This window comes from Sciurus carolinensis, chromosome 5 (assembly GCF_902686445.1).
Source record: "Sciurus carolinensis chromosome 5, mSciCar1.2, whole genome shotgun sequence".
NCBI lineage: Eukaryota > Metazoa > Chordata > Mammalia > Rodentia > Sciuridae > Sciurus > Sciurus carolinensis.
The window spans coordinates 173,818,598-173,842,597 of record NC_062217.1 but is presented as its reverse complement, the minus strand read 5'-3'; the positions used below and the strand labels follow the sequence as shown (position 1 = coordinate 173,842,597).

General features: G+C 53.2%; 1 protein-coding gene across 4 annotated transcripts in view; it reads left to right on the top strand.

Moving 5' to 3' along the window:
• Nucleotides 1–24,000, top strand: part of Ebf3 (EBF transcription factor 3) — a 119,115-nt gene that overhangs the window by 76,773 nt on the left and 18,342 nt on the right. For all 4 annotated transcript variants that reach the window (XM_047552819.1, XM_047552818.1, XM_047552816.1 and 1 more), the window contains exons 7-10: nucleotides 3,110–3,191; nucleotides 6,499–6,616; nucleotides 11,977–12,107; nucleotides 12,604–12,730. In XM_047552819.1, coding sequence (XP_047408775.1) covers nucleotides 3,110–3,191; nucleotides 6,499–6,616; nucleotides 11,977–12,107; nucleotides 12,604–12,730 — 458 coding nt within the window. The remainder of the gene's footprint in view (nucleotides 1–3,109; nucleotides 3,192–6,498; nucleotides 6,617–11,976; nucleotides 12,108–12,603; nucleotides 12,731–24,000) is intronic.

Below are 24,000 nucleotides of genomic sequence, written 5' to 3'. Positions count from 1 at the left end.
AGTGTCCAGCTTGAAGGAGGCATCAGGCCCCCGGCCCTCCATCACCGTCCTCCCGGCTCAGGGTGCCACATGTCCCCACCCTCGTCGTCACAGGGCGCTGCGGAGGAGACCCCATTTCCAGTGACGGGACCACGCCTCCCCGCTGATGACAGCTCCTGAGAACTTTCCAGGGTTCTGTGAGCTGTTTCCGAGTAGAACACTACCGGGGAGCAGTGGATGTGGAGCAGTTTGTCTCTAGCTGCTGTCTTCCCCTCTGCCTGGGAGAAACAAGTAAATAAAGCCCATATTTCAAGCTTGATTTACTCTGGTACCTACTGTGAAAGATGATGACTCTTTAGGGAAATAAAGACGGGGTCAGGGAATTAGTGCACATAATGGTCATTTTGCTGTCGGGCAGCAGATGCAGGGAAACACACTGTACACAATTAAGCATAATGTACTAATGACAGGTTAGAATTTTTATCGCCTCTTTGCGATCGAGCAGCAAATCCATGTTTAGCAGTAATAAAGAGTTTATTGGTGCTAAAGCCAAAGATTTTCTGACATAGGAAGGATTTTTCCTTTCATAACAAGAGTATTAAATCCTTTGTGTCCTGGACTCTGGAAGTGAGATATGCAAAGCGGTTGTCAGATACTTCTTAGGAGAATGCCAACCGAGGGGTAAGGGCCCTGCCGCCAGGCTCTCAGCTTTCTCGCCCCTCCCAGCCTGCAGGTGTGTCCGGGCCAGCTCTTGCTGCAGGGCACGCGCCCGCTCTGTGTGTGACGGGACAGTGTCGCGCTGCACCTCTGCCTGTGAATGCTCAGCGGAGTGCCCCAGGCCCACTTCCAAAACGCAGGCAGGAGACAAGCACCAAGCCCTGTTTCCCATGGGTCTTTCTCTGTCCTTACAGAGGTTGCCGTCACCTGGCGAGGAGTCTGGTGACTGTGTGCTTGACTTCCTTTGAGTCACTGGGGCCTCCGTACTGAAGGACCCTGCTCGCCGGTGGTATTTGCTGTGGATCTTTCTGAAGAACTTGGCCTGCCCTGGGACAGCAGTCTGTGATTGCCACATCCAGAGGGAGGGGCAGGTGCACACGTCTCTACTGCCACACAGCGGACCCCACGGACACTCAGAACACCTCTAGGCCCAGCACCCAATTTTGTTGTTGAGCCCTGGGGGTCTCTTGGCGATCAGGGCTGGGGCAAGGGCTACCTGGGATATCTTCAAAACCTGCTCTGCTCTCTTAGAGGTAATAGGGTGAACTGGCTAACAAGACATCCAGGAATAAAGTAGCCTCCTCTGGAGGGGGAGAACATCTTTTATTTCACACAAAAAAAGCTCCCACTGCTGGCTCCATGCAGGTACCTCTGCAGATGAGCAGCTTCTCGGGCCGGCGCCTGCTCAGAAGATTAGCCGGGTGTAATGTGGGGCGTAATTGCACCGCGTGGCTGTCCCCCAAGTGAAAACCTAATTGCCTGACAGGACGATAACTTTGTGGCGCCCTCACCTTGTTAGGCCCTTTCTGAGGCAGTGTGGCCGCAGGTGCGCCTAATTTACCTCGCCACAGAACGTGTGGAGTTTAATTGCACAGTGGTTGTTAGGAAAAATTGGTGGGTGGAATATCAAGTGACTTGCCGTAGCTGATGGCAGATGGTGTGAGGAGGCATTGTGAGCTAAGTGTATAGGTGAGGTGAGTTAATAAAAGATGTAAATTCTGGCCTAAAACAGCGAGGCCTCACGGTATGTAAGAGAATTTAATTAAATGGCCGCCACTCTTTCCCCATCGACTGGGTTTTTCTCTGCCACATCCAGAGTCTTCCAGGATATGTTGAGGTACCAGTAGAGAAACGAGCCTCTGTCCACAGAGTCTTTGCATTTTCTGATATTGTAATTGCCAATGAGGAACCTTGAACAGGAAAGACTGAGCTCAAGGAAATCGTGTGAAACCTCACAGAACGTTCATCATCACCAAGTAGGACAGATGATACTCTGGGGGCAAACAGAAGGTTTTGGGGTAACCTTGCTGGGAAGGATGCTCTGACCCCTGAGGATAGGAGATGTGTTGGTGTGCCTGCTTGACCTCACAGCGGACAGATGTGGCCTGTGCACGTGGAAGCGTTACACAGGGAGAGTCCTGTCACCCATGGGTGGGGGTGCTGCCCACTGTCTGCCCATTCAGACCCAAAGTCCGTTTGTCCCTGAGCTTGCGGGAACGGGGAGGATGGCACATGGTATTCTTGACACAGCACCTCAGCTTTGCCAGGACTCCCAGATCTGACTGCCACCGGACCCCAGAGCAGGACTTGGCAGGGACAGAGCTTGATCCCACCCTGGATACCATCCTTGCGCTCATGCAGGTTTCCTGACCACACCGAGAGCTGTCAGCTGTACCCTTACACTCGGAGACCATCCCTCAAAATCATTGTTGCTACAATCCCTTCTTCTTGAGAGTTATTGTGACTTTTAACATCTGTTTTTGAAAGTACATTTGCCTAGGCAGGGCTGTCCTCTGGAGCAGGGATTGACAGGTCAAGATGTAGCACATTTGGGCTGGGGTCGTGGCTCAGTGGTACAGCGCTTGCCTAGCACATGTGAGGCACCGGTTCGATTCTCAGCACTGCATATAAATAAATGAATTAATAAACACATAAAAGGTCCATCAACAACTGCAACATTTAAAAAAAAAAAAAAAGATGTAGCACATTCGATTGCAAATAAACAGAACTTTTTTATAGTAGAGGCATGTCCCAGAGCAAAACAGAGTCATTTGTTTCCTGTCCCAAATTCAAACTCAACCAGGCATGCTGTGTTTTTACTGACCGAAGCCAGTGCCCTGTCTGGGCATTGCTTTCCCAAAGGGTGATGGCTGCTCGTATGAAGACCCAGGCAAGCGGAGGCCAACCCAAAAGTCACAGTTGTCATGCAGCTTGGGGATCATGTGCCAGACACGTGGAAGTCAGTGGGACTGGGCACCCTGCAGCCTGACCTCTCCTTCTTCCAGTGCTGCCCACTGCCGGGACAGCCAGGCACGGCTGCAAGTGGTCTCCACTGTGCCCTGGAAAGAGTGCTTTTCAAAAGGTTGGTCTTTTGCCTGATGATTCTAACTGTCCATACTTTATGTTTTTGTAGATTCTTCCTAAAGTTTTTCCTCAAGTGCAATCAGAACTGTTTGAAGAATGCAGGCAACCCTCGGGATATGCGAAGATTCCAGGTATGCACCCCAAGGGCACGCCCCCTGGCCGGGCTGCTCCTGCAGGATTTGAATTCACTGATTTTGCATTTGTTCAGAAAACAATCTGTGGTTCTCCAAGGGCCAGGAGCAAATGAGACTTCGCTAGTTTGATAACTCGTGTGAATAAAACACTTTAGAAATGATCTGGTGTCTTCAGTGTGCCGGATTCATGAATTCCAGTCATGGTCCACAGCAGACCTAATGTCAGCTCTGAAAATGTAGCTGTGTCAAAAATCTTGTAGAGATTGATGACCAATCGATTAATCATCGATTTTCAGTTTGGGGAGAACCATAATGCCCCCCCCTTCAGGCAAACCCAGGGTCTTGGACCCTCCTCACATGGAGGTCTACCCCTGCCTAATACAGGTTTCTACAAACTTCGGAATGCTCTCTCAGCCTCTTCCACCTGTCCCCGAGGTTAACCCTTTCCAACTTTGTCTATTCCAGCCCTGGCTGCTGGTCTGGACAGGCTGACTTCTGTCCCTGTTGGCCCCAGAGGATTTTATCTACAGGAGAGAAGGGAGCTGGCTAAGTTCAGGGACCAATTAGTTAGAATAGCGTTCGTATTTTTCTTACATTTGCAAATGGTCAGGGCTACATCAGGGCAAAGTTACTCTGTACACATGATGGATTATTTTGCTAATTTGCATAGTATAAATATTCTGGGCTGGAACACAGGGCTGCTGGTGGTCCCTAGGCTAACGGGAGTGAATACTAGATTGGATGAGTTGCCAAGCAAGTCTCATTTTGGACATAGACTGTTTTCCATCAAAGAGCTCAAAGTGTTTTCAGGAAGTTCATGATGCTTCCGTCCTCTGTGGATGCACTTTAGGGAAGCACGTGGAATCTGTGCTCCCTTGTAGCTCATCAGGAAGGCAGGACCCTTGCCATTCCTCCGTGCCCACAGCGGCCTCTAGCTGGGGAGTGCTTCTTGCAAACTGTTGGGCCTGCTCCTGTTTTTCACGCACAAAGCTCCATGGGGCATGGGTGATATTGATCCATCTAAGCAGAGTGGAGGTCACACTGGGCCCAGTGGCTGTACCCTCTTTGTCTCACAGCTGACCCAGCATAGCATCAGTCAAAGGCAATCTCCTGGTTGACCGTGGAGCTGAAGTTACTAGAAGGACTTCCTCTGGTCTCCTTAGCTAATCCTCCTGCCTCTTGGAAGGTTTAACTGGACTTAGGGTATGTCAGGGCTCAGGCTGCTCTCCGCTGACTTTAGCACCTTCCCGAGGTGCTTGGCAGGGCTGGCCTGGGCAGGAAATGCAGAGCATGGCTGCCTTCTCTGCTGACTGACCTAGATAGGGATGACAGTCCAACTCGCTGTCTTTTAGTTGTATTTTTACCACTTCTTGTTTCTTTAACATGTGGCCTAAACGTTTGAGAAGGGTCAGGTCCCAGGCTCAGCACTGGCCGTCTGCATCATGCTTGGTGGATGTGTTCAGGGAGTTCCCTTTGTGCCCAGACAGGGCCTCAAGTGGACCCCAGGAGGGCACCTGAGTGCCCAGGAGTAGCCCTTGGCTCTTCCAGTTAGGGCAGCCTGGCCCAACATGGCGGCACTAGCGCACCACTGCCGGGAGCAGTGCCAGCATATGTAGCGGTGGCACTCACGGCTGGAGGTGCAACGGCCCAGTGTTCCTGAGGCTTCTGGAACCCTGGCAGGTCCAAGGCGGAGACAGCGTTAGGGAGGCTGCCCTGGTGGAACGTGGGGGTGAGGGCCTACTGCCCCTGCTTCACCATCTTCTGTGGGACCTCGATTTAGAAAAGGCCGTTACCCTGCTTTCATGCATTCATAATAGACACAGCTTCAGCTTCTCTTTCAGTTGGGAGTGTTGTTGTTATTTCTTTGTGGGTTTTTTGTTCTGTTTTTGCAGTACTGGGGAAGAACCCAGGGCCTTGTGCATGCTAGGGCAGCTCTCTGCCACTGAGCTACGTCCCCAGTCCTTGGCTTCTCTTTTAAACGCTTAACAATACTACTTATTTTTCTTTAATCACTTCTATTCATTAATTTGGATATATTAATTTATTTTATTAATAAACTTTATTTTTATTAGAGCAGTTTCAGATTTAGAGAAACATTCTGCAGAAACTCCCTGATGCCCTGAGGTGCCTCCCCACAGTTGTCCCGCGATTAACATCTTTGGTGTAGCGCTCTTTACATCTGATGAACCACACTGATGGTTGTTCTTTACCAGCACCCACCTCAGCCTTGACCTTCCACCGTTCATTATACCTGGCTGTTGCTACTCACCGCCTCCGAGGGTAGTGTGGCTCTAGGACCTGCCTCCTCCCCTGCCCAGCTGGGGCAGAGATGCAGACTTCTTCCACACCCAAGCCAGGCCCTGGGAGCCCCACTGTGAGATCCAGCTGGCCTGGCTCACTCGCCTGCTATTCTGCAGGCTCCACACCTCGTGGACCCACTCATTAAAGAGAAGGGTCAGGGCCAGGTTGAACTTTGCCGTTCCCTGGGTCCATTGTGGATGCTTATGACAGGCTCACCTGGCAAGGTAGGCATATGGTACCAGCAGGCTGTCCCTGCTGGTGGGCTTCTCATCTTCCTCTCCCAGGAGGCCTCCGAGGGTACAAGGAGGCCTGAGCTGTCCCCTCCCCCTTGCCTCCTCTGAGCCCCATCAAAGACTGGAGCCACTCTCTCCCACCCAAAGGACAGTGCCGTCCCTTCCCGCCCTTCCCACGAACTTGAGAAAGGATACCTTCCTGGATTTGAAACACTTTCACCATTCAAATTCAATGTGGTCTTTTCAGAGGCAAAAATGTTCATTACCAGGCATTAAATGTAATTGTAAAATTGACTCAGGGATCATTTGCTGATAAAATGTGGGTAGAAGGACGGGTCCTGATTTATGAAGCCTTTTTTGGGCAACTGAATCCTCACAGCTCTTCAAGGGAGGCTGGTCTCAAGTGAACTAATTTAAATTAGATAAACTATCTAATCAATATGTGAACAGATCAATCAAAATAGCGACTTTAAAATGAGTGGCTAGAGGGGTGTTTCTGAAGCTAATGGCTAGAAGGATATTTTTCTGCATTGAATTCACTTGTTAGCATAATAAGAGATTAAACCATAATTAGCGGAGCAGGTTTTTTGAAAAGATGCAATCCCGAGTCAAAACAAAACAAAACAACCCACATTAGCCAAAAAAGCTGTGAAGAGCCTGCGGGTGGGGGAGTTGTGGGAGGGGACATCCCCTGTGCTCTGCAGTGTCTGTGGTGGCTTTTCCTTGGTCTCACGGTGGCCAGCCCGTTTCAAGTCCACTTCCTCTTGCAGGTTGTTGTATCGACAACAGTCAACGTGGACGGCCACGTGCTGGCTGTGTCCGACAACATGTTTGTGCACAACAACTCCAAACATGGGCGGCGGGCCCGCCGCCTGGACCCGTCAGAAGGTACGGCCCCTTCTTATCTGGAAAATGGTAGGCACATGCTACACGTACTTTTTTATTTGCGATGCTTCTTTTCCTTTGCACCATTCTTTATGTGGACTCGCGTGGAGTTGCTCTCACTGGGCTGTGCGTGCTCCCTAGTGGTGGTGGTGGGGTCCCCAGGGCCCAGGGCCAGGCGGCCGGGCTTCCTCTCCCTTTGTCAGGTGGTCACCCACCTGCTGCAGCCTTCATGTTCTCAGCTGTTTCTAAGCTTCCTCTTGCTTACAGCTTTTCTTGAAGTTTTGATTTATTTGGTTTTATTTGGGCTTTTTGGAAGCTCCCATCCAGAAGCTCAACCCCAAATACTTGGCTCATGCTCCAGTGGGTGGTTACACCCTGGTCCAGTCTGCTCAGGAGGGACTGTGGGGACCATTCCTGTCCCTGGGTGGTGTGTGTACAAATTGGGGTGGGGCAGGGGGGTGATAAAAACAGCATAAAAATTTTTTTCTTGCCAAATGCTTCCAATTGATGGACTTCTAGTTTTACTTGTTAAAAAGGAATTTCCTTGAGAGGGTAGGTAGGGACCAATGTCCTTGGACATCAGGATCAATTTCAGCCACACTTCCCAGCCCCTCAGTCCATCTTCTTCCTGCTGGTACTGGGTGCCCACTATTTTTCCATCCCAGCAAACAGGAGCCACTTTCTCCTCCCTCCAGTGTCTCATAGTCATCATGAGATACTGAGCAGTCTGAATCGTTAATAAAGCAACGTGAGAGTTTTGAAAAGTGAATTGCCAACAAAACAGCATAGTGAAACCCGTTAGAGCAAAGAGGGTGTACAATCAAAGCTTTGAAACAAATCCTGCGCCCAAGGTGGCGAATTCGAGAGCCACGCTGCTCAAGTGAGGCAGAGGCAGATGCAGGGAAATGAATGAAGCTTGTGCAGATTGTCACAATGAAATACAATTCAGACGTGGAAACTGGAAGACGATTTATGAATCTGCTGTGGTTCACAAAAATAAACTAATTTGTTTTTCTACATTAATGACTAAGGTATAAGAGAACAAAAATATAATAATTAAAGGTCGCCTTGAGCACCGGAGTCATTAGAGGCGGTGACGTATTGTTTATCTGCTTCCTATGCACTGAAGGTAGGTGTGTGTTTTGCTTAGCAACCATCACTAATGAGGCTCACAATTAAGAAGGTTGAATCCCCGGTCCTCAGCTCCTTGCTTCCCCAGAGAGCTGGAGCTCCAATGTGATAGGTTCAAGGAGGCCTCCTCAGCCCTCTGGTGTTAGGTTGTCGTCTGAGTCCAAAATCAGCCTCCTCTAATGAGCTATTATGATCTGAGCAAAGTACAAGTATTTATTTTTGTAAGTAGCATGAAAAAGCATTTGACTGTAAGCAGAAAAGTAGCATTTAGAAAAATAAAGGCCACTCGTGGGTACCTTGGAGATAAAACCCAACTAGTCAAAAGCTATTTATGGAAGCAGCCTTGCTCAGAATGTTTTTGTTTATCAGTATTTGGTCAACACTTGGACCAAGTCACTTTCTTGCCAGCGATTGCAGTGCCTTGTCCCATCCTAGAAAGCCACTCATGATTTTAAAATGCAAATAAGTGACTCAGATCCCTAGCATGAATGTGGCCTCAAAATCCCTCCTAGGTCAAGGGGGACTTTATCGCAACGAGCGACTGGGGCACAAGTGCCCTGCAGGAGATGCCAGGGCTCCTGTCTGGTTTCCATCACTTTCTGGAGAGCTGACACTTGGGAAGCTCATTTTAAGGCCTGTCCATTTCCTTCCAAGAGCCTGTGTGCTGCCTGGTGCCCGGTTAGTGTGCATGGGGTGGGGTGCTGGCTGCCAATCAGCCCTGCGTTCTTCAAGGAGAAGGCACCCCCTAAACCACAGCTCTGCGCTCCTGTGCAGCCTCTCCCGGCTAACGCCTCATTATCCAATCATCTAATATTCACCAGCAGTGTGTACACACTTGCTGATGGTTTCCAAGTAAACTAATTCCCCCTGCTGCTGCGGTGGATGTCTGCCACGGCGTCCTTTGAGCTCACAAAAAGCAAGGCAGATTATTTACAGTATTGAACACAAGTGAGGGGAAAACAACCATTCCACCTTCCAGCACAACACAGTAGAACCGGCTTTCATTTCTTTTCCTTGTCACTTGTCCCCTCGTAAACGACTCCAGCCCTGTTTAAACCTTACGAGAGCCCTGCCCAGCACCCGGCCTGCAGCACAGAAGCGATTTGCATGCCAAGTGCCGTAATGCGGTTAGGTTTATGCAATAAGGACAACTGAATCCAGGCTGCGGGGCTTTAGCGAGTTAAAGGGAACAGATGGCCCTAGGAGAGGTAAAGGTATAATCCTATCAGCTGGAGTATCAGCCAGCCATCTGGACATCCCAAGCACAATTACAAGACATTTTAGCAGGCAGAACAAAGAAGTCTTCACGAGGCAAGATTAGGCCTGTTTGAGTGCCTCAATATTGTGAATGCAGAGAAAGGTGACAAATGCTATGATATTACTCAGGAGAGCTGGCTGATTAACAGGAGCGGGCGGGAGGCTGTTTCCTGAGAGCTTGCCGAGATGGTGGAGGCACCCCAAAAGAAAGAAAGGGAAAAACGAGTGTTTTGGTCAATGACGTTGGGCCCCCAGTTGAGCTGCACTCGCTCTTGGATATGTTCAACCCCTGCCCCGGGGCTCCCTGGCCACAAGGCAGACTGGCCCATGGCGGCACCTGGGGCGCCAGCTGTGGGAAGGCATCATCAGTGCCAAGGGTGGTCTTTGCAAGGCCGCTTCTCCTGAGTAGGCTGAGAGGAGGCTGCGGTAACAGGCCACGCTGGGCACGTCAGACCTGCAGGGGACACTCCATACTCCTTCCTCCAGACCTGCCAGCCCTGGGTCCCCTGGAGGCTGGGCCAGGCCATGCTGCTCCCACTTAGGGTTCTGTTCCAGGGCTGCTTCTCACCACAGGGCCCGGGAGGGCGAGGGGCACGTGGGGCCCTGTCCCCTCTTCACTCTGCTCCTCCTCTGCCATCCTCTCCCGTCATCTGCTGGAGTGTATTGTGCACTGTCTATCATTAGATCTCTGAGGCCGCCTGTGTAATTCATTTTGCTATGGTTCCCGTTGAACACATGCTCCCTCTCTATATGTGCATTGAAATGTATGCAAGTACAGGCAGAAGGGAGATGGCTATCAGCTGTGGAGGAGGCCAAGGCAGGCCTGTGTTTCCTTTCCGCTGAGAAGCACTACAAATTCCGAGATGATGTGGCTTTCCACTGGGCCACAGCTGCCAGATAGCAATCTCTTGTGCATGCAGTAGATCCTGGATTTTTTTTTTTCTTTTCTCACCTCCAAAGTAAATTTGTTTACTGTAATTTTTTTTTTTTGTGAATTATTTGCCATAATTGGCTGTGCTGATGAAGGTCACCCCCTTGGAGGAGCCTTGTCAGTCTTTAGAGAGCTGATCCTTTTCAAATGCTCTCCATGCAATTAAGAAAAGCAAATGTCATTCGGAAGCCTCAGAAATGAAAATTTGTATGAACTTATTAGCATGAAGTCAACAGCGCTAGTTAAGGGCAGGTTCCCAGTGTGTGCTCTGCGCCTCTGCTGCGGAGGGAGATGCGCGTGGAATGAGCAAATATAACCCCCGCTAGTCCAACATTAAAGCAAACAAAGGAAGGTGGCATGTCGCGGTGTGCTAAACAACAATAGCTAATGGTGATTAACTAGACGGTGCTGCAGAGCGCTCCTCTGACCCGTCAGGGAAACCTCCGCACAGGGCTTCCGGAAACCCCTGCTTATGAAGATGTGCAGCCAGGTCTGACCCAAAGTCTAAAAAGATGATTTATCTGAAGCCCAGCTACACGGGGTCTCAAACAAGATGAACAACCTAATAAGGCCGCGATGTCTCTTGGAGGGCGGTCTGCAACCACAGAGCCGTGAGGAAGGGAAGCCAGGAAGGGGGAGTGGCTTGTTTAAGCCTCTTCTCGGTTACCCAGCTTAGTCACTACAGTTTTTGACAAACAGGCACCACCATTGGTCGGTGTGTGCCATGGATGAGCCCCAGGACAGAGGCTGCCCTGAGACTGGTCAAGGGTCACCTTCACTCTGGTCCCCTTGAAGTCAGGAGGAAGGAGGGCCTACACACTGGGGCTTGGTGTGGGGCTCCTTCCTCTCTTGGCGGAAGGTGCAGGCCTGGCTGTTCGGGTGCCATTTTGTCCAACACTGGCCAGGAGGCCTGCAGGACTTTGGTGATGACTTAACGGTTTCTCGCACAGGCCTGCTGGGCTGCCCTAGCCTGTGCACCAGAGGTGATGCTCTTGGTCCACCCAAAGGTAGAGCAGGCCAAGCTCCTGAGCACATGCCTGTTCTGGGCAGGGAGGCCCTGCTGCGGAGTACCCAGAGCCTTCGCAGGTCGGGGCGTGTGAAGGAGCTTCTCCTGTGTATGGGGGCCAGTGTGCAGAGGCCATCAGAGGCAGTTCAAAAGGTCTGCCAGCACCGTGTAAAGGAAAGGCTGATCAAAGCCAAGAACAAAGCTGGCCTCCACGAGGCCCGCAGCCTGCAGCCGGCCTCCCGCTCAAGGCTGCTGCGAGCATGCTGGGCCTCCTGCCTGCCCATCTTGGGGCTGTGGCCTCGTGGCCCCCTCCCCCTGCACCTCCTTCTGCTGCTTGTGCCCCGCCCCCCAGCAGGGCCGCCTCCGTGGCCGCTGAGCAGCGCCATTGTAATAACTCATGCAAATGCGAGGGCTCCCGAGACAAAGAGAGGTCAGGCCAGCGGCTCAGGGATTCCTGTCGACAAACAATATTAGATGTAAAATGTGTACCTTTGACAAAAGTATTAATACAGTGCTTTTGATTTTTTTTTCCTGATGAAAAGTGAAAAGTAGTAATTGTGGAGTGACAGAGGAAAATGAAGTTTTGAACCAAAAGGCAAAGTTCGCGGATGAAAAAACCCAACCCAATTAGCTGCTTATGAGGAATCGAAATGTGAGGCATTTGCTCTTCCATCTCCTTCAACAACCTTTTGATTGACTCTGCTCAGATCTGTACAGCAAAGCAGATAAATCGACATGCCACATGCATGCGATGTCTAATCATTTGTAATAGTCATATTTGCCCTGACACATAATTTGCTATATCAAGCCATTTTTTTCTTGCTCACTAGTATTCTGCAGCTCGGCCTTTGCTTTATAAAACATTTAATAGTTTGCTTTAAACACATCAGCATGCTGATCTACGATTGCCCTTTGCGTGCCGCCTGGAGGAAGACCCGCCTCTCCTCCCGCGGCGGCTGGCAGGACTCGCGGCAGGCGGCGCGGCCGGCGTGGCGGGTCAGGGTGCTAAGGTCCGTGTTCTCTGTCTTGTGCGAGCAGCCACTCCGTGCATCAAGGCCATCAGTCCCAGTGAAGGCTGGACCACGGGGGGCGCCACCGTGATCATAATCGGAGACAACTTCTTTGACGGCCTACAAGTTGTGTTCGGAACCATGCTGGTGTGGAGCGAGGTAAGCTGCCGCAGTCGGCACCCTGAGCCTCCGCTGCCTCTGCCCGCCGCCCTGTAGGCTGGCGGCGGTGTGCGGACGCCGGGCACGCCGGGCGAAGTTCCCTTCCGGTGTGTGGTTCTGCAGCTGGGGCTCCTCCTGTGGGTGGGTCCGGGTCCCCTGCCCTGCCGGCCTGGGGTGTTAGGCCTGCTGGAGGAGGACCCCCAGTGCCCGGGAACGATTAGTGCTGGGGTGGCTGGAGGCCCATCTGAGAAGACATGTGGTGGCAATTTTCCTGAGAATGATGCCCTGTGGCCTTTCCTGCAAACTCGACCCGGGATCGTTTGCAGATATTTTTCTTAAAGGACCGTAGGCCCCGAGTCTCTGGGTGACAGCTAGCAGGGAGCGTTCTGAGACGATGGTCCAATTTGTGCTCATTTTGGTAATTATATCCAACTGGCAAGCGTCCGCCTCTCAGGGCCAGCGCTGCTGAGCGTCTGTTCCTGTGTGGTTTCTGTAGCTGATAACGCCCCACGCCATCCGAGTGCAGACCCCACCGCGGCACATCCCCGGAGTCGTTGAAGTCACCCTCTCCTACAAGTCCAAGCAGTTCTGCAAAGGCGCTCCTGGGCGCTTCGTCTACACGGGTGAGTGCACGGTTCCAGCCCCCGTGGAACAGTGTGGGTGCTGCTCCCCAGTAGGAGACTCCCGGGAGAGTGTTTAAGGTCTTGTGCTCAGCCTGGGGGCCCGTGTGGGTTGTGTTAGGTGCACAGTGCTCGTGTCTTCGTCCAAGATGGTGCCAGGTGCCAGGTACAGCCCTTGCAGTCATGCGACCTTGGGACCACCTGTCCCATCTATGGGCTGTTGCCTCCCCACACACCCCGTAAAATGAAATGGCGAAGGGGCTGTTCTCAGGAGCAGCAGCAGCCCCCGCTTCCATCAGCAGTGGCCTGTGTGCCAGCCAGGCTGCATGGCAGGGGCCCTTTGCCCGCCTCATCTCCCCAGCCCCAGCCCTGAGACGTTACCACTGTTTAACTGCACAAGTTGAGGCTCAGGGGAAGTCACACCTGTCAAGAGGAGCCTCCATGTGAGTCAGGTCTCTGCTCCAATCCTGGGAATTGACCCTGCAGGGTCCTGCTGGAAGGGGAGCTGTGTTCTTGGAAGGTGCTGGACAAGCTCAGGTCAGCAGCAAGGGTGGCCTGTGCAGTCCCTAGTTAAGCTCAAGGCTGTCTTGTGTAAGTCTTTTCCATGTAAGTGCTCAACTAACCCGATTTGTTCGGGAAATGCTGTGAGCAAACCTCACCCTGAGGCATGTTTGCGATTTGGTTTCTGGTCCTCCTCAGTTCCCCCAGCTGTGATACCCGAGGCATGCCTTTGACTTGGACAGTACGTGCCAAAGCTGGTGGATGGGCGGGACTGGCACTTGCTGAGTACTCGTGGCCTTGCAGCTCTGTGCAGTGGGCAGGTGACCACGTCTGGTGTCGGGGCATGGCTGCAGGTCCACGACAGGCTGCCAGCAGGGTGAGGCCCGACGCCTGCTCCACCCACATCTGAAGGTGCCCCGAGTGGGCCCAGTCTCCACTGGGGTGCTGTCCCCTGTGACACAGAGGGTGCTGAAGCCCCTGCCCCTTTGCAGCCCCAGGAGGTTTGTGGCCATTACTTAGCCTCCTCCCTCTTCAGGAGGCTCTGAAGAAGCGTAGGAGGCAGAATGTAAGGCTTCCCCTCCCCAGGCCCAGAGGGACCCCAGGGGCGGTCCTGGACTAGGTCCCTAGGGGCACTGAGTCCCCACAGTCTAGCACCCCTACCTGTTCAGTGTGGGAGACAGGGATTGCCCCATGCTAGAGGCCATGTTCTCCCATAGGACCAGCCCATGGGGGACTAGGAGCCCAGAACCGCTGCTTGATGTGGGGCCAGCAGGTATGGTAAAGGTGAAGCGGGCTTCACATCCCTGGCCACTTCTGGGCCTCCCTGCAAGATCCAGAAATGGAAAAAGGTTGACTTCTCTAGATGTTGAGCCATACCCCCTGCTGTATTAAAAGAGATATCAAAGCGAAATAGTATAAAATTGGGGCATCTTTTAAATGCTTTTATCAGACAGTCCCCAACTTACAACACTTCAACTTAAGACTTCAACTTTGTGCTGCGTGAAAGTGTCCCCGGGTCTCCCTTCTGCTTCGCTCTCAAGCGTGATACTCAGTAAATTGCACAAGCTACTCAGCACTTTACTATCAAATAGAGTTTGTGTTGCGTGATTTTGCCCAACTGTAGGATCATATAAATACGCTGAGCACATGTGGTAGGCTGGGCTGAACTGAGGCTTGGTGGTGGGTTAGGTGTGTTTGGCGAATTTCCACATAAGACATTTTCAACTTACAGTGGGTTTATCAGAACAAATCCGCATTGTAAGCTGAGGAACCTCTGCGTACTCTGACAACTAAGTGCCTTGGCTGGGCATAAAGGACAACCGCTGTGGCTATGGGTTCTGGGAATGGCCAGGGTCAGACTCCTGCCTTGGGCCTGGTGGGATCTCCCTGGCACTGTTCCTGTGGGGCCACTGGTCTGTGCAAGCTGCAGCCACCCTATGCATATATTCTTGGGGACAGTCAGTGTGGTTCCACACGTGCCTGAGTCCCTGGCCTTGACCGTCAGGCTGTAGCCAGAGCAGGCACTGTGCAGACCAACAGGGTCTTGCAGCCGTGCCAGCCCTGAGCCTCCAGGTGCTGAACGTGGGACTTGGGCACATGTCTCCCTGCTCCTCTTGAGTTCCAGTGTTGCTGCCCTTCCTTGTGGAGTTGTGGTGAGGACCAGTGATACTTGTACACCGTGTCTGCCGAGCGCAGACGCTCAGTGAACAGTCCCTCATGAAGGAAGTTAGTGACACTGAACTTCTGTTGGGGTCCATGGGAAACCTGCCTGTGTCCTGAGCGCCCTGGAGGGGGATGGATTGTTCCTGAGCCATGTACTGGCACCTGCGCTTGGCGGGTGCACGTCAGGTGATGGGTGTCCTGCATGAACTTCTGTGTCACCGGCAAGCCCCCATTTAGCCGGTGGGACCCAGGGAGCATGGTCTGCGTGTGGCAGGACCGACATGCTCTGCTCAGGAGGTGCCACCTGTTCTCACGTCAGGCTGGGGCACCGTCTCGCTGGGTTCTTTACTGAGTTCAGATCTTGGCCCACACGGGCTTTTTTGGCAGGGAAATCTGCGTAGCTGTCGCTAGGGTGGAGAACTGTTTTAAAGAGGGAGTGTGACAGCAGAGAGGTCTAGCTCCCTTCCTTCTTCCCATTGCCTGCGGCCTGTCCAGGATTCTGTCCCCAGTGCTGCAGAGAAGGGCCTGGGCTGGACACTTGTAAACAAATGCAGGTAAGCAGGGAGGGAGGCCCTGTCTGCCACTCCTGGCAGGCGTCACCTGGCCGTGGCCCAATCCCCTACTCTCTCTCGGGCCAGTGGGTGGGGAAAGGGATCTGTCTCTGCAGCCTGTTGTCCTGTGGCCAGAGGTGATGCCCTCCTTGGCCAGAAGTGCCCTCTCCAGGTGTCTGGCATGTCCATCGCATCCCCCAAGGGAAGCTGAGCCGGGCCCGGCCACAGCCGCTCCCCAGAGGCCTGCCCTCCATTTCTGCACGGTGCTGTGTCCCCCCTCAGGCTGACTGGGCTTCATGGGCCGCAAATCCAGGGTCCTGCTGCCCAGGACTCAGGGTTTCCTCCCGTGCACAGGCACTTTGAAGGAGGCTGTGCTGCAGCTCAGCCCTTCCTAGCTGGAAGCTAATTTATTGCCTCCCCCCACACCCCAATCATTAGTGGGAATATACATTTCAAACGCAGTGTAAGGGATATGGGGGGAGGGTCACCTCAGGGAGCAGAGGAGAGGTGGGGTCATACCCTGTCTGACCTGGAAGCTTCTGTCTGATTTGCATTGCCCCGAAATTGATGGGGACAACGAGGTAATCACCGGGAACCACTCCCTGCTGAAAGCTGAGCCTGCCCCACTGGATGTCACGGCGTGGGCGCCGTCCCCTGGGCGTCTGGTTCCCATCAGTGTCCCAGGCCCCGGAGGCTGCCGGGACACCCTCACATTTAACCTTCCTGGCGTGGGGCCAGCCACAGGGCAGCCGGGCCAGGGGATAATGAACCTGTGTGCAGAGGAGGGGCTGCCGGCCAGCCTGCCGGAGGCCGGGAGGGACTTTGCCAAAGGCCTGAGTGATCTGTTTACAGTGACCTGAGAGATGCCGGAGTTTTCAGAACCAGACCCTATTAGTCAACCCAGAGTGGGCACAGTCGGCCTCTGCGCCCAGGAAGGGGGGCAGGCCGAGCCCCATCCGTCCAGCCCCTTCGCCGCCTGCCCGCCACCACTCTCGAGTCACAATTACCTTGGGAGGCTGTGGCAGTTGAGTTGATTAGCACGGTGAATTAAAAGAAGGAGTCACAAATGACATGTCCAGTGCTTCCATACTAGTCCTTAGTATTCCCAGTGCGCCTCACCCCTGTTGTAAGAAGGTCAAAAATTAGAGAGAGGGAACAGTTTTCAGGCGGCTAGCACTTAGGAGCAGAATTAACAATCACTGTGTATGTAATTGCCAGTTAATAGTAAATTGCCTTCCAGACTGTAAAATGCAATATAAACGGGTGGGCACCGAAAATTAAATTAATGAGATATTTGCTGCATTTAAAAGCGAATAGTGCAAATTAATAACTGGGTGCAATGCTCGTTTTAATATTTGTCTAATAGTGTACCATTTGCTTGTTTAATAATAATTAAAATAGTACTGGAATATCCTACCTGGGAAACCCACGGTAGAGGTAATTGAGCAGTTTGGCATTTGTAACGTCACCAGGAGAAACACATCAGATTGTTAAGAGTAATAAAAGAAATTATTTTTTAATTAGAATAGAAGCATTACCGTGTTGCTTGATTAAGACAGACTGGAGTTTGTATGCTTCTAATTGAAATTATGTTATCGCAAAAACTAGTTTTATAGGCATGTTCGAAAGTGTGAAGCGCTACAGTAGAAACTGCATGTTGCTGTTTTCTTAATATGTCCATTTGGCAGAGTGGTTTCCTGTTAAACCAAAGAATGGAGGCCACTGGGGTTGGCTTGACATCAAGCGTGTTCCCAGGACACCAGGGATGGGCTGGGGGTGCTTTGACTGTTGACCTCTTGTCCTGAAGTTTGATCGACCCACCCTCAGTTTAGGGATTTCTTTTGCTCAATTTAAGAAATTATCACAAATTACTGGGAGTCAAGGTGTCTCCGGTGACAGACTGAGCCAGTTCCTGCATGAGATGTTGGCAGGCAGCAGCAAACGTCCCTGCAGTGGACACGGGGAGCTCTTGACTCGGATACCTGGACCAGCCCCAGGTCTGCGATACGCTCACTAGATGGGAACATAAAAATGATTATTTCCCGTACAAAGACGTGCATTCAATTTCAGGCTTATGAAATCATTCCTCAGCCAGCAATTGCTGACAGTTTGTGTTTTCTCTGATGTAGTATTTATGTTTCTGTTAAAAAAATAAAAAATAAAAAAGACAGTGCCCGAACACCGGCTGCATGTCCAGGGGCACTGGTTCTTCCTGAGGGTTGTCCTGCTCTGTGGGCAGCAGTTTCCCACAGAGGTTGCTGGCAGGGCTCCATGTGTATCCCCTGCTTCCATCACCTGGGAACGCTCTGGCAGTGCTGGATCCTGGGAGGCCACTGGTGTGTGATTGGACATGGCTCCCCAGCACCAGGGTCAGGACTGCCCTTTGGCCGTGCCAGCTCCTGCTCACCTTCTCCCTGGCTGGAACTCCTCGATCACATCTGCAGAGCAAGTGGTTCCTAATTGCTGCCCACAAATCATGCCGCTTTTACCCTGCTAAACTAAATGGTGGTGCCTGCCTTAATTGTAAACCACCTGATTATCTCAGTGATAGGTTTTCAGCCTCAAATGTGGACACGGTGAGGAGCACTTTTCAGGTTCTGGAATTTGGGCAGCATAAGCCCAAAGCAGCCAATGGCTCTGCCCGTCTTGGCCAGGGAGGCCAGTGGAGCCCAGCTGCCCACTGTCCATTCCTGTCTTCATGGCCATGCTGGTCATGCTAATTGGAAGTCCAGTTCTTGGGTGTCTGAGAAAGTCTCTGTCACCCCTCCCCACTGTCCCCAGAGCAGCACACCTCTGGATGCCTTGACTTTTATACCGAGTCATTTCCCCTGGAGGATGGTGCAGGGCTGTGTTGTTGGCTCAGGTGTCTCTTGGCCCAGAATCGGGGTCTTTGTCCTGCCAACCACGACTCAGTGGTGCTTCCTCCTCCCCACCTGGTTCTTGTCAGTCCTCTGGACAGAGAGTGGGTCATGCTTCCCAGCCCGTCCCTTCACAGTGGCCCATGCTGGGGTCCTCGGGCCCCTGAGGCAGAGCTGAAAGGCAGGTGGCGTGGGTGCCCACCTAGTGTCCTCCCCACCCAGGAGCAGCTCAGCTGCCAGCGTGCTGGTGCTAGGAGTGGGATTCGGTAATGGGTTCCTTTAAACAGGGCTGTGTCAGGGCTCCCGGGTCCCTGCTGTCCCCTCTTTCCTGTCTCGAAGGAGGCCAGGAGAATGAGATACACCGTTTGTGCTATTGCACAAGTAGACTATTTGTCCTAATCAGTGACACCCATTTACTAGAATTGCTTAAAATGAACTATACCTCATACAGAAATCGCACATTTAGAGAGTTCCATTCATCATGTGAACATTGAGGGCCAGTAAACTTTTCTGCCCCTCCAGTGGGATCATAGGCATGCATCAAAATGTTAAAAATGATTGGTGAGAGGGAGCTGTCACCCATTTATCAAGGGAAAGAACATTATTTGCTAATTTCCCAACCAGACTGCTGACAGGGTGCTTCGTCTTTGGACCCATGGTGACCAGCGTGGCCTTTTTGTTATTAGTACAAGTCAAGCGCTTTTGGGCTGTTGCTAACAAGACACATTTGTCTGTCATCAGAGGGGGCTTTGGTTGCCTTCCAAGTGGCTGTGACCCAGTCTGCTCCCTGCACCCCGATTGGCTGCGCCTGCTGGGGCCACACGCGCCCAGGAGGGGAGACGGACTGATAAATCACGAAGTTTCCGCGTCAAGGTGAAGGTATTGACTCCTCGGCACCCTGACAAGACGAGCATTGGCGACCGCCATCCGTCTTCCCCAAAGGACAAAGGGGTCGTCGGTTTCACTTGGGATGGGCAGCATGTGTGGCTCTCGGTGCGGGCAGGCCTGGCCTTCTCCCCAGAGCACCTGCAGGGGCTGGGTCCCACCACCCTCCGAGTGCAGCCCCTGGGGTACCGGGAGGAGTGTTGTGGGCAAGACAGAGCTCACATCTGGGGTTTTAATTTCAAGTTGGGTTTGGAAAGGGCACGCTTCTGAAAAGAGCTGGAGAAGGCGCAAGGGCCGTGTGCGCCATTGTTCCGTTTCTGGATGTGTGGCCCGAGCTAGCGCTCGATGGCTGGTGAGGGTGCCCAGTCCTGGTGCTGCTGGGCTGTGGCCCGCTGTGCGCCCGCGGGAGGCCTTCGCTTCCGGACGGCCTCTGGCCTGCCGCACGCACGGCTGCGGGCTGAGGCTTGGGTCACAGAAGCAGAACCTGAGAGAAAGTGCTTTCAAACAATTACCAACTGAAATAGTTGAGCCTTTCTTATTTGTTATAGAAAATGCAAAATAAGTAACACCTAACTTTCTTCTTTTCAGAGCAGTTTTTAGATAAAACAACAGAAAGGAAAACTCGTAGTGATGTAGACTTTTTACTACACTAAAAAAAGTCAAATGCAGTCATGAGCAGGTTGGCTCCATAGGGCCGGGTGCTTGTGGAGGGCTGCAGATGCTCTGGGAGGCTCGTGACAGAGCGTGTGAGCATCGAGAACAACTCTTGGGAGACCGCGGGCCACTCTCAGACCTGTTCAGAGCGAAGTTTAGGTGCAGCCTGCCTGTGGGTATCTTTCTCTCCCCACTTTGGTCCCCACCCTCTCCACTGAGGTGTGTCCTCCTGTGTCATTCCCATGTTGAGATTCCGTGGCAGGCGGAGCTGCCCTGCAGGCCCTCGGCTTCCCCACCAAGCCGCTGGTGGCCGCCGAGTAACCTGACCTCAGAGGAGCCAGGTGGTTGGATGGAGGTGTGTTCGGCCAGATTCCTTCTCCATCTTTTCACCTGAAATGTTGAGCCAGCAGCTCTCCTCTGGGCCTATGACCCGTGGCCCTCGCTGGTCACATGAGTTGATGTACCAAGGCTGGCGTTCAGCCAGACATGTGAGCAGTGGCGGTCCCTTTTACCCCGACCTCGGAGACCAGCTCAGGCTGTTTTTCTAACGAGCATGCTCCCAGCACAGACACCGGGTAAGTTTGGGCCTGTGAGCACTGAGTTTCCTGGTGCTCACCCGAGGGTGTGAGTCCGCAGGGCGTTGGCGGTGGTGAGTCCCAGGTGAGAGCATGCAAACCTGCCTTCTGCCTGGTCCTGGGTGGAGGCTGCGGTCATCCACAGTTAGCAGAGTGAGGTTGGTGTGAGGCTGCCAGACCCTGTGGGAGGCCTTGGGGCCTCGCAGAGCTTCCCGCCCTTGGGGGCTTCAGGTTGACCCTGCTGACATTCTGTGTCGGCTCCACGGACCAGGCCTGTGTGCTGCTGGGTCTCGGCCGTACCGTGTGGGGAACTCCCGCTGTGCGTGTGCCCAGCCCTGAGTCCCCTGGCTGGCACAGGCCCATCTCCCCACATTCCTTGGCCACTGTGCTGCTCCTCGCCTGCCCAGGTGGGAAAACCAAGTGGAATGACCTTTAGGGTGAGGTCGCGTCCCATCTTCGCGGTGCACTGTGGTGCTGGCCTCCTCCGCGCCGCTCGCGGTTGCCTGGGTTTCTGCGTTTGGTGTTTGTGGGTGCCTCCCTGGGCCGGGGCCTCAGCTGTGTGCTGCAGCAATTTAGGAAGGAAGGGACACCACCAGGTCTCAGAGGTGCCTGATTGGGGTGTCAGGGACAGGGCCACGTCTTCTTGCCACTTGGCAGTGGTCTTTACCAAGGGGACAGGACGATGCCTTCATCCTGGCAGCCTGGGGCCCACGTGGCCCTTGACAGACGTCTGATGCAGAAGCTGTTACAGTCCCTCTGACTCACTGTCTAGTGGGGACCAAGCAGGATACAGAAGAGAAGTCAGCAGTCACAGCTGAGAAGAGTCTAGGTCCCACGAGAGGGGACACAGAAGGCCTCTGGGGTCTTGTGGGAGGAAGGGCCCTGGGAGGTGGTGTGGAAGTGGGCGAGGAGACTGCAGCCCTGGAGGCTTGGGTGGGGGCCAGAGGGAAGAGGGTGAGCCATGGGAGGGTGGCCGGGGGAGCAGGCGGAAGGGGCGTGAGCAACCCAGAGGGGTGGGAGGGGGACCAGGTGAGGACGCAGCACACCTGGCCCGGGACAGTGTGGGACTGGGTCTATTCCATATGAGACTCAGCCCAGTACCCTGTGTTCAAGGACTGTGTTTTGGGGGATCTAGTACTTGTATCCACCTTGGCAGTATCTTTAAAGGCTCTGCCTCTGAATGTTCCTTTTTTTCCGGTATTAAGCCTGATAAATTAGGAGTAAAAAATGTCTCTGTGGAAGTTGGAAGGGGCAGTAATGTTGGGAAGCCATTTCCCCTCAGCAGGAATCTGTTCTCTGCCATCCCTTAGCTCACAGCAGGGTCCTGTCCCACTTGGCGCTATGGGGGTCTCTGTGCTGTCACAGGCAGGAGGAGACTTGTACTGCCAGACCACTTGCGGCCCAGGGGCCCTTCCCTCAGTGGGTGTGCCTGGTGTGCCCTCTCCTCCCATCCAGAGGATGCCTCAGACATTTCTTCGGATACGATTCACCCCAAGTGCATGCCAAATGTTCTTTAGCATGTTCAGAAGGTCGTGTAAGCGCCGTCCAGGAGTTCAGGAACAGTCCCTGGGCCCCCAGCCCACCCTCCAGACTGCCGCCTCCCCAAGGACCTGCCTGTTCTGGACACTCGCGTCATGGAGTCACGTGGCACAGAGCCCTGTCCAGGGCTCCAGGTGTCACCTGTGCTGCGCACAGGTCAGGAGGCCATTCCTCGTAGGGCAGGCCGCACTGTCGCACTCAGCAGCTGGCGGACATGAGGAGGTTCAGAACCTGCCACTGGGCGCAGACGCAGACTCGGTCCATGCACTTGGCTTCGCAGACGGAGATGTGTTGATGGCTTCTGGGTTGGCCTGGTGTCTTCCATGGCTGGATGGCCACCATGCCGCAGCACTTCTGAGCACCTACTGTGTGCAATGCCCTGAGTAGGGCAGGCGCATGGCAGAGGGTGACTTTGAGTGACCTTCCTTCCACTTGATAGGAGAATGGGGGCCTTGGGAGGGTGCAGCCAGCCCAGGGGGCAGGAGGGACCGTCCACAGCAGGGGCACTACAACCTCCGGGATGCCCCCCTGAGCTCATTTTGCAGCTCACCTCCGCACGGAGATTTTCCGCTGGTTTAAAGTGTGCAAATCCATTGCTCAGCTCGCTCTCCACAGGGCATTGTATTTCCAGCTAGGAGTTTAGGACCCCCTTCCCCCTCCAGAGAGCCTCCAAGACGGTTGGCAGCCCAGGGACAGTTTCTTGAAGCCCAGCACACGCCAGGCAGCGAGCACCATCTTGGCTGTGTTGCCGTTCTCACCTGCTGGTGGCTTCCAGCCCCCGCTCCTCTCTATTCAGAGGAGCAGAGATGTCAGGGTAGCCTGGGGGGCTGTGGGACCTGGGCCTTGTCTGCCTGGGGAGGTGTGTGCTGGGCCACAGCGCGGAGAGGCGGGGAGTGGGAGCGCGGGGGGCGTCCTGGGCCCCGGTTTTCCTCGGCTGCCGGGCTGGGCTTGGTCGATGTAGTTCTGTGAGGACTATAAAAGCCGTAATCCAGCGTATTCTTTGAGGTGTGTAAACAGAAGTGTTTGAATGCAGTCCAATAGTTGTCAGCAAGGGTATTATTTTGGTAACAAGGAAGATGAGCTGTCCCCTTTTCTGCATTTGGTGTCACATCACAATGCCGCCATCCGCTGCCAGGCGGAGCTGAATGGAGGCTGTCCCCTGCAGAAGGCCTGGTTGGGCTGTCACGTGAATGCCACAACAGTATTCCCGACACGGGCGAGGAGGCTCCAGACTCCAATTAGAAGTCAGCTGTGGCACTTTTCCCATCCTTAGAAGACTTGGTGGTGGAAAATACCCTCGGTTGGCAGGTTGGCAGGAATTCTGGGGGAATGGCCAGCAGCTCAGGCTGACCCCGTGGGCCTGAGCTATCCCTGTGCTGGCATTAGGGGTCCTGTGGCCTGGAGCAACCAGGATGCGAGAAAAGCCAAAGTCCCTTTTATGGGGACAAACCTAGGCTTAGCCTCTTGGTGTAGAAGACGGGTGACCTCAAGTCTTCGCGCCTGTCCCGTGGCCACGCTGGGGGCCGGCGGCTCCGCAGGCCAGCTCCCTGGTGAGCGATGCTGGGCTGCGTGGCCTTTGTGTTTCCCTTGCACACCACAATGCCCGGCTCACCCTGCCGAGTTCTGTGATTGAAATTCATTGCCAAATTTATTGAGAAATTAATGAGAAAAGCTGCAAAGTATTGACTTTGAGAGGAAAACACAACTCATCTTGAATGAGGAGGAAAACGCAGCCATAATTTAGCCACTATTGATTTGGCCCTGTCCATGTATTGATCTTCATTTTACAATATTAATTTGCACCTGCAATCGGCTGCAAAGGGAACCGATTTCATTTCGTGGCCGCGTTAATGCGCAAAGCATTAGGTGCTCTTAAGAAGCAGGGCTGTTGCCCGTCATGTTGGGAAGGCAGATTTTTTTTTTTTCTATTTTTGCTTGTTACTGAAATAGACTAAAAATTAATTTTTTTGTCGGACAAAATATGAAAGCAAAAACCCATCTAAAACGTAGCCCTCCTCTCAGCTGCCCGGCCGCTTTTCATCCGCGTG